The sequence below is a fragment of the Gossypium hirsutum genome, chromosome D04 (genome assembly GCF_007990345.1).
Source record: "Gossypium hirsutum isolate 1008001.06 chromosome D04, Gossypium_hirsutum_v2.1, whole genome shotgun sequence".
Classification (NCBI taxonomy): Eukaryota; Viridiplantae; Streptophyta; class Magnoliopsida; order Malvales; family Malvaceae; genus Gossypium; species Gossypium hirsutum.
Window position 1 is genome coordinate 4,297,376 of NC_053440.1, and position 10,239 is coordinate 4,307,614.

The 10,239-nt window shown below is 34.4% G+C and overlaps 1 protein-coding gene across 1 annotated transcript; it reads right to left on the bottom strand.

The window, feature by feature from the left end:
- Window positions 1-8,753: 8,753 nt before the first annotated feature.
- Window positions 8,754-9,935, bottom strand: LOC107959441 (RING-H2 finger protein ATL78). The gene has a single exon (XM_016895507.2). The coding sequence runs from the start codon at window positions 9,880-9,882 to the stop codon at window positions 9,250-9,252; it is 633 nt and encodes a 210-aa protein (XP_016750996.1). The 5' UTR covers window positions 9,883-9,935; the 3' UTR covers window positions 8,754-9,249.
- Window positions 9,936-10,239: the final 304 nt, after the last annotated feature.

Here is a 10,239-nt window from a genome sequence, read left to right on the forward strand (position 1 = left end):
CTGGTGTCTTCGATCTGCTTCGCTGTCGGTGCAGGAAGGAAAGATCTGCTATTTTTAACCTGCTTCGCTGCAACCCAGGGAGGTAAGGCTGGTGTCTTCGATCTGCTTCGCTATCAGTGCAGGAAGGCAAGATCTGCTATTTTTAGCCTGCTCCGCTACAACCCAGGGAGGCAAGGCTGGTGTCTTCGATCTGCTTCGCTGTCGGTGTAGGAAGGCAAGATCTACAATTTTTAACCTGCTCCGCTGCAACCCAGGGAGGCAAGGCTGGTGTCTTCAATCTGTTTCGCTGTCGGTGCAGAAAAGCAAGATCTGCTTTTTTTAACCTGCTCCACTGCAACCTAGGGAGGCAAGGCTAGTGTCTTCGATCTGCTTCGCTGTCGATGCAGGAAGGCAAGATCTGCTATTTTTAACCTACTCCGCTACAACCCAGAGAAGCAAGGTTGGTGTCTTCGATCTGCTTCGCTGTCGGTGCAGGAAGGCAAGATCTGTTATCTTCACTGATCAGCTCTCTGGGGAACATGACCTGTATAATGAACCTGATTATGCCTAATGATTAGGATGGCATAAAATGAATCAAATGCTCCTAACTAGACATGTGTGAATGGTGTTTGCATGATTGCATAATTTTTTAATAATTTTTTTCCAAGAATGATATCACTTAGGTTGTCATTACTTGAAGTTTATTAAGGCTTTAACACTGATGTGCTACAACGCCTTCTTGCTTGGCTAGCTTTTCTGAAGAAACATTTAGTCAGGTTGCCCCCCGTTGTAAACCTCAAAGTTTAATCCATTGGGGCGCAAAATTTGTACCATCATTCTCCCATTGCAACCCAAAAGTAGGAATATATGGCTTTTTCTCGATCCTCTCATATCATAATTCAAGGATACCCTTACACCATTCCCAGGGTATCGTACCAAAGGCTCATGCATAAATGAAAGCTTTCTTCTCCGAGGAAACCTCTTTTTACTGTCTGGTGATCATTGTTTATTTGTTTATTTAAGCTTTGTCATTTTGCTCAATCAATGTTTTTAACAACAAAATCCAAAGAGAAAGTCCTAATTTAGACTCTTCATTTTCAGATTTCCAACCTTTAAACATGGTGCGTTCTAAACAATAGTCCTATTTCAGGTTCCTGTATTATTTTAGAAACTTTTAGAGTAATATGCCAAACTTCCCTTGTGAAAGTTTTATTAGTCCGTTAATCATTATTCCAATGCAACATGCTTGCAAAAAGGGTATAACAATGGATGAGAATACAATTGGTTCTGAGCATAGCTCGAAAGGAATAGATTATAAAAAAATAGTAAATAAAGATAACAAAGAAATTGATTGGGAATGTGTATCTTGGAAAAGAATGAAGTATTCCAAGAATAGAAAATTTAATATAAAAAGTGGATGCCCCAGATATCGTAGCTTGAACTTATCTATACAAAATTTCTGAGTTTGACATGTGTTTAGGAGATCTACAATACTCTGTCAATGTCCCAAGATGTTGTCTACCCTTTCCTGTTGATTCAAGATCATTATATGCCCCAATCTGATCAAAATTTGAACTGTTCTGATCACCTTATGCCCCATTCTGATCAATATTTAAGCCGTCTTTTTAGGGTTTTCAACTCAAACCCCCTTTGGTCTCAAGGCGTCCTTTGCGGGTTTTCACCTTGGCCTCTCATTTTTCTTTTCTTTTTTTGCCTTTTTTGAAATATTTTTTGATTGAATCTGAACTCATAGGATTAGGCATGTCTTTTTTATCCCTTCTAATCAAAATCGACGCTTTTCCAAATAAGGCCTTCTACATAAGGTCCTTCCCAGCTTGGGAGAAAGTTCTTTTTGTATGGGAAGGATCTTCTTCAATACCAGGTCCCTCTTAAGGAATTCTTTAGGGCGGACCTTTTATGTGAACTCGCATCATTTGCTTTTGGTGCATTTGACCATGATGGATAACTTTGAACATTCCTCTTCAATCGGAATTGGATCCAAAAACTCAGAGAGAAAGAATCTTGTCTTCAATAGGCAAAACCGCGATGGGCCCCAGAGAAAGGCATTGCCCCGGCAGAATTTTTTTGGGCAATATGGCATTAATCGTGAACAGACTACAAACTTTTGATATTGTGCTGTTGTTCAAATTTAGTACATTGTCAGATATGATCCTTTTGGCGTTCCATACTAATATATGATTCTTTACAAATTTCCTAACTATCGACTTTGTGACATTGGCATATGAAGCAGCTTCCATTCATTTAGTAAAGTAATTCACGATCACAAAGGTGAATCGATGACTGTCAGAATCTTTTGGCTGGATCGACCAAATGACCTTTATGCCCCACATAAGGAGAAGTCATGTATCCCAATGATTTTTTTGTAAGGTAAAATCCGTTTCTCGACTTGTTCTACCATCCTTAACAAGCTCAGAAATAGGCTACAATATATGTCATCTTCAAAGTCATGAAATCCCTCTAAACACATGCCTTGCTCAAAAGGAAATTCTGAGCCTGTAGCAATGTCACTCATGTTATTGATATCTAGGGACCCATAATAAATATAAAAGAATATACAAAAGAATGTATTTATGAATAACTATTTGTACAATATAATTATGAATGAAAGAATGATGTGGAAGAAAATCCAAAAGAATGAAAGAATAATTATTTCAAAAAGAATGAAAAAATATTGGCTCAAAATTGAATGTAAAGATGTATTTTATTAGAATAATGACATTCAGACATGAGCCTATTTCACAAAGGAATTTCTATCATTTTTAGGCTAAAAACAACAAAAATGTTCTGAACATTACTCTAAATAAGCTCTAAAAACTACAGGGATTTCTTCCGCAGTTCAATTACTTAGAACACTCCTAGATTTATAAGGGCGGATATCTAACAAGGTCCCCCTTTCATTTGTGTCTTCCTATATGTCATTGATGTGAACACTTCCCAACATCTCTTCATATATTGCTTTCACCCCATTGTCAATCATTCCCGTTGATGAATTTTTCGACTAGCTTTTTGAAAGTAATGTAATTCTCTATTGAGTGTCCCGTCATTCCCGCATGATAATCGCATTGTGCACTTACGTCGTACCATTTAGGATACGGAGGCTATGAAGGCTTCACATGTAAAGGAGAAACAACATGCGCATCGAATAAGCTTTGATACAGCTCCTTGTACGACATTGGAATTGGCGTGAACTGGAGTTTTTCAATAACTTGCTTCATATATGATTCTTGTCTTGATGAACCCTGCTGATTAGCAATCGATTTGCTGTACGTATTCACGTTGTTCACCTCATTTTCTTTTTCTTTTGAGGCTTGTCTTCTGTTATTTCCTCCAGCATCAATTTTTCTGCTCTTTATGGCGCTTTCAATCATTTCACCATTCATGATTATGTCAGAAAAGCTTTTTGTGGCACTCCCTAACATATGTGTGATGAACGAAGCTTTCAATGTATTTATGAATAGCATTGACATTTCCCTTTCCAGGAGCGGTGGCTGAACTTGGACGGCGACCTCCCTCCACCTCTGTGCGTATTGCCTAAAACTTTCACCGGACTTCTTTTTCATGTTTTGTAGAGTGATTTTATCAGGTACCATGTCGGTCACATGACTATACTGCTTTATAAATGCTTGTGCTAAATTTCTCCATAAATTAATCTTGGTATGGCTCAATTGATTGTACCACCTAGATGCCGCCCCTGTGAGGCTATCCTAGAAACAATGTATCAGCAGTTGGTCGTTATTAACATACCCAGTCATCTGCCTACAAAACATAGTAATATGAGCTTCGGGGCCACTAGTTCCATTGTACTTCTCAAACTCTAGCATTTTGAACTTGTAAGGGAGAACTAAATCTGGAACCAAGCTCAATTCTTTAGCATCAATCCCATAGTAACTCTCAGCACTTTCCATCGCTCTAAATTTTTCTTCAAGCCATTTATACTTTTTTTCTAGTTGTTTTGGCAGTTCATCATTCATTTTCTCCTTTTCAGCTGTTTCGTCGAAGTCAGGTATAGCAAGATTAGCAAGATTGTCTCCAGGGTTAGAGCCTGATCCAACTTAAAAATTCATTGGCATTGAAGCACTGGCCTGAAACTGCTGAGGCCTAATGGTGACAGAGGATTTGCGCGGACATTCCTCAACTTGCTGAGGGTTAAAGCCTAGAGGATAGACAGGTCCCTCACTGTCTCCTTCTTCAACATTAAGCACAGAGTTTTTTCCTTTATCAATTCCTCCAGTCAGCAACTGAGTCAACTTATCCATCATATTCCCCTAAGATTCCATCATTTTGTCCATCAAATTCTGCTAAATCTTCTCAAGCTACTCCTTTATTTGCTGCTGAAGCTGATCCTGCATTTCTTTTTGGAATTGTTCGAGCTTTTCTAATCTTTGGTCCATACTTTTTGATTTCGCCCGAGTACCGTAAAGGTGTTTAGTTGATTGGTTGGTTTCCAGGTTAACTGATGAATGATTTTAATCGATTAGGCTCTTTTAGTGGATTTTAATGCCTATAATGTCATGTAATGCGAATGCATACAATGAATGCATAAAGAGACATTGATTCTGATTCAATTACATTTAGAAAACTTTTCTAGAAAACAAATCTCTTTACATAAAATGGATATTTATACGGCTTTGCCCTCATAGGCGAAGACATTCGGTCCTCTTCTTCATTCGAGCGTTAAGATAAATCTCACGAACTTTTCAAAAGGGATGTCTCTTCCATCTCCTCTTTGCTTGATCCGGGCTGCAACTCATTACTCACTCATCCTCGTGATGCTCGTTGGCTTCTCTTTAAGAAAGTTCAGCGGCTCTCGAATAATCTTTGTTATCTTGAATCCTTGGGCAACGGAGCCATAGTCGTGTAATCCTCCATTAAACTATCATCCTTCTCTTACCATATTTTCTTGGACCATATTCGGACAACCATATTGTCTTCCATTTTATCAAGAAACTCATTTTCTTATGACAAGCTCTCTATTTCGCAACTGAATGTGAACCAACACCTCTTTTTATGATGAAAATGTAATGCGATCATAACAAAAAAAGAAACATGTTAGTACAAAGCAAAAACAAGCAAGAATAAATAGAAAACCTATTCGGGTGACCACTAGGGGTTTGACATAGCTCTACCTAGGGCAAGTTCCTAAGGTTCACTATATGTGGTTTGGTTTCTAAAGTAAGGGTACCTGAACCAGCAGATTCCTCGATCCTCACCCATTATAGGCTCATACAGACTGAGTTCAGTTCAGGGGGATACATTTCTCTATGGCTTCACGGAGATGAAAATCTCACGAAGACATAGGTACGAATGTATCCTGAAAGCGATCCACTATCCTGCACGGAGGTGAAAACCTCACGAAGGACTAGTTTCTCACTCCCACTTAGAGGGGTAAAATCATTCAACTCATGCAATGTATAATGCAAAAATAACTAAAATACTTAGATTGATTAAGCAATAAAATGATGAATGCAAAAGGATCTTATGAATTTTTTTAAAAATTTATTTTTCGACCATAAGAAAGAAATTAATCAACTTTGTGGCTCGACTCTCTTATTTTAGTCCCCAGTGGAGTCGCCAAGCTGTTGAAACCATTTTTTATTTTTGGAAAAAAACAAAAATTAGTTGTCGACTTTAAAAAAAACAAAAATTGGGAGTCGCCACCAATCTTTTATTAAGGTGTGATTAGATCACCTAAAAAATAGCTTTGGTCTGCGAGTTTCAGAAAAAAGGATTCGGGAGTCAGTTACGTACGATGAAGGATTAGCACCCTCGTAACGCCAAAAAATTGGTACCAAATTGATTAATTAATGTCTTAAAGTCGAGAATTTAAAAAAAATACTATCCTTAGTTAAATGAAATTATTTATTAAGACTTTCTCTTTTTGAAAAGAAAAATATCACACCCAATGCGTTAGGGCACAACATTTTATTCTCTTCAAGATGAGTTGGTCCAAAAAACTCGAATAATAAAATTTAAGAAAATATTTAATTGTTTAAAATTTATGAAGAAATCGCTGCCCAATACGTTAGGGCACGATTTCTTAAAATCCCAAACATTCAATATTTCCGTTATATATATTTTTAAAAAAATCTTTATCTCGAGAAATCAACGTGTCACATCCAATTCGTTAGGACACAACACATTGAATTCCCGATGACAAATTTTATTTTGTTTGATTAAAGAACAATCCTCGATTGTTAGATTTTACGAAGAAAATCGGAACCCAATACGTTAGGGCTCAATTTTTTTGAAAATCCTAAATACGAGTATTATCTTTATTTTGAAAATTTTCCATTTTTAAATTTGAGTAAAAGATAATGTAATGTTATAATGTATGTATAAATATCGTGATAACAAATACAATAGTAATAAATACAACAATGGCATAGAAATAATATAAACAAATAAATAAATAAAAATAAATCAATAACATGCAAAGTATCAAATAAATGAGCGAAATAAAAAAAACATGCTTTTAAAATATACATGAAAACATAAATTGATAAACAAAAGAAGGAAATAAACAAAAAAAATATAAAGAGAAAAAAAGGGTACAACATATATACATGTACATATATAAAAAATATATATATACATATATATAGAATATAAAAAAGATAATTACATATATATATATAAACAAATAATAATTACATATATTAAAATTAATTAATTTAGAAAATATATATAAAAAAATTTGTGAAGAATAATATAAGAAAACATACGTATATACATATTTATCAAAGTAAAAAATATATAAAAGCATATATATATGCATATAAAAGTTAGGAAATAAAATATGTATATGTATATGTATATAAAATGTAAATGTATATATATGTATAAAAAAGTTATGCAAATAGAATAATATATATATATAATATGTGCATGTGTTTATAAAAGTTTTTTAAACAAATGTATGTATATATATTATTGTAAAAAATATCGTATGTGTATATATAGTAATAATAATAATAATGATAATAATAACAATAATAATAATAACTTAATAACAAGAAAATCAAATTTAATAAAAATAAATAATAAATAGTAAATAAAAAAAAGACTAAATCGAGCTTTGACATAAATTCTGGGCTTAAATCCACAAATAAATGAAGTCGAAAGGACCCTATTGAACATGCCAAAGAAAATAAAAATGCAAGAGGAAGAGAAATTTGAGGGAATACTCTTAAGAATTATTATTACTCCCAAGTTCCCCTCCTTTACAATGAAGGGAGAGACCTCTATTTATAGTTGAGCCTCCCCAAATCCAACGGTACAGGTCAATTACATCAACGGCTAAAATTAAAGGGTATCTACAAATTAAATCTCTAAGATTACAAAATCATATATTCTAAGATTGCATACATCATATCTAAGATTATATATCCTTGAAGATTATGTTTCCATAAGCTTGTAGATGGACCTTCAACCTTTTCAAGTAATGGGTCATTTCGATCGGCCAAATGATATAATTTTGTACTGGACTTAGACTTTATTTTATTATTTTGGGTTTATTATTTTTTTGTGAGCCCGGGGTAAAATTGGATATTACAAAGATAGAATAGAACTTTTAACTATATCGACTTGATACATACTTATATTGGTCAATTATTCAACACTATTCCATTGTGTGTTCAAAAATTGAAAAAGTTTGAAGCCGACACAAACATGAGTTATCACTAAATGAATCCACATCCTTTCATGTGCAAAGGGTGAGAGGGAAGGCAAAACTCAATTATTGGAAACTAATAAAAATATTTCTAGGTTAGATGTCCAAATTAATGGTTTTGTCTTGTTTATGGAAAAACACTGTTAACTTTTGGTTGGATTTTGATCTACAATCAATCCAAATATTTGATGTGCTAAAGTGTAATATATATTTTGTTAGGTTTTTCACTTTACAAGCTATCTTTTAAGATTGAGTTTGAATTTCTTTAACCTAGTATCAGAGTTAAATTCTATTTTGAGTCATTTTAAAAATTTGTAATTCAATTTAATCCTTCTTAATATATTCTATTCAATTTAATCCAATTAACAATCTAGTAATGAAGGCAAGTTACTGTTTCTCTAGTTTAGTGAAAATCATTTCCCCTTCCTATATGCTAATTGTAAACAATTCTGGATAATGTAGTGATTCTCATGGAGGATATGTTTACTTGATCAATGTGTTCTAGAAGGCATCACATTGGTTTTATTCTTTTTATTTAAGAGCCAAGTTTCAAGGCATTAATAGAAAAGGGTCCCTTTTGAAAGATGAAACATGGAACCAATTGAAAAGATAAAGCATGCTCTTTTTTATTACTTAAAACAATGAGTGGGGTAATATATTCTGAGAAGATAATAGAAGCCAAAAGTTGCTTTAGCCAACAGCTTTGTCAATTATTTTCATGCATCTACAATCTATGAATTAATTTTCAGATCCTTTTGTTTTTTTTTTTCTAAATAAAAAACCTGCTGGATGTCAAGTTGCTCAATACGATGGGTTCAGACAGTTTATGTTCATGTGAATTCATTCTTGGGAAATCAATGTTTAGATAAGTTTATTAAATATAGCCACTGTTTTCAGCATCTTTGCCTTGGTTTTGTTGTTGGAATTTGGATTTTTGGTAAAATACAAATGGGGTCTCCATGATACGGTTAATGTTTTGAGTGCTCCTAGTTTTGTCTTTGTATTCCCTTTTTGCTTGGCTCTTGGTGCCTTTCTTATCAGGGATTTTTAACAACTCTTGCGCACTAACAATTATTTGAGTAAATTACACCAAAGTCACTGAACTATTAATAAGTTCAGTTTATAGTCATTCAACTTCAAAAAGTTACATAATGATCATTAAACTATTTGAAAGTTTTTATTTGAATCACTCGACCTCTGTTCACACTGCCTGCACCAATTGAAAGTTTTAATATTTCTCCTTCTCTTCTACAGTTTAGTTTCTTTTAATGAAACAATCTTTATCGAATTGAAGGGGAAATGAAGCAAATTCTTTAATTACATTTAAAAATTGAATAAATCTTTATCGAATTAGTTTAATTCAACTCATAATTTATATAAATATCTTCCAACAAAGAATTCGAGTTTGAACACATTAATGTTATCTTGGTTTGCTTGATAAATGGAACTAGCGAACAACATTAATGTTGTAAATTGGGTGCCTTTCAAACTCCAAAAAAGAGCTTCGCTCATGGAATATAACGCCGTCAGATGGAGTGGCAAAGGGATTTCCAGTTTCGGCCAAAAGAAAAAGAATTATATCAGCTAACCCCCCTAATATCACGCACCACACCTTCAGGTTCCAATGGTTGAATATGCACAATGATGTCCTGAGCTGGAACACATGATTCCGGTGAGCTACTTCGATCACACCCCATGATCTTTTGGCATGTTTCAAGCAAACAATGCCTGCATTTGGGGCATGATGTGTGCGATTTAAGCCACTTATCAATACAACGAACATGAAATCCATGGTTACATTTGGGTAGAAACCGCAGGTGCTCGCCGGGCGTAAACTCCGACAGACATATCGCACATTCCGAGTCCACCCCTGGGAGATTCATCTCTGCCGAGTAATTCACCACAGGGAAAGTCTTGAGTGCCTTTGGCTCGATTCCGCTATTAACTGTTGCGGCTGAAGGGTTGTTGGTGGAGTCGGAAGCCGACCTGTTTGAGCACCTTAGTACACATCTGATTATTAAGTTTAGCCCCAATGAACAAACTATGCCACAAATGAGTACTGAAAGCACCATGAAAACATTTTGGTCTAAACTAGTAGTCTGAGGGTAAGTAGGAGTAGCTGATGGTTGGTTCGATTGTTTGTAATAAAGCAGTAATTTTCTGGAATGAAAGTTTCCAAGAAAATCTTGCGAGAGTTGAGATGAGGTTGACATGGTTTTTTGAGAGTTTGCAGAGTTGGGAAAAAATTTGCTTGGAAGACCACTCAAATGGGGGAGATTATATATAGAGAAAGTTGATATGAGCATGAGACTGAGAATCCAATAGTATTCTGCCTGTTTCCAATCTCATTTCTGGACCCACTAACTAATAAAATAACAAAATATGCCCTGGATTTCAGGTTAAATCATTTTTGTTTGAAATAGATCATTGCCCCAAATAATGTGATATACTTTTTTTTTTAAAAATTTATTAAATATTATACTTTGGATTCCTAAATTATGAGGACTTAAATATAGTAGTTGGATTTTCTTTTCTATAGGCTTAAGTCTTTCTGATTTAATATAATTTTA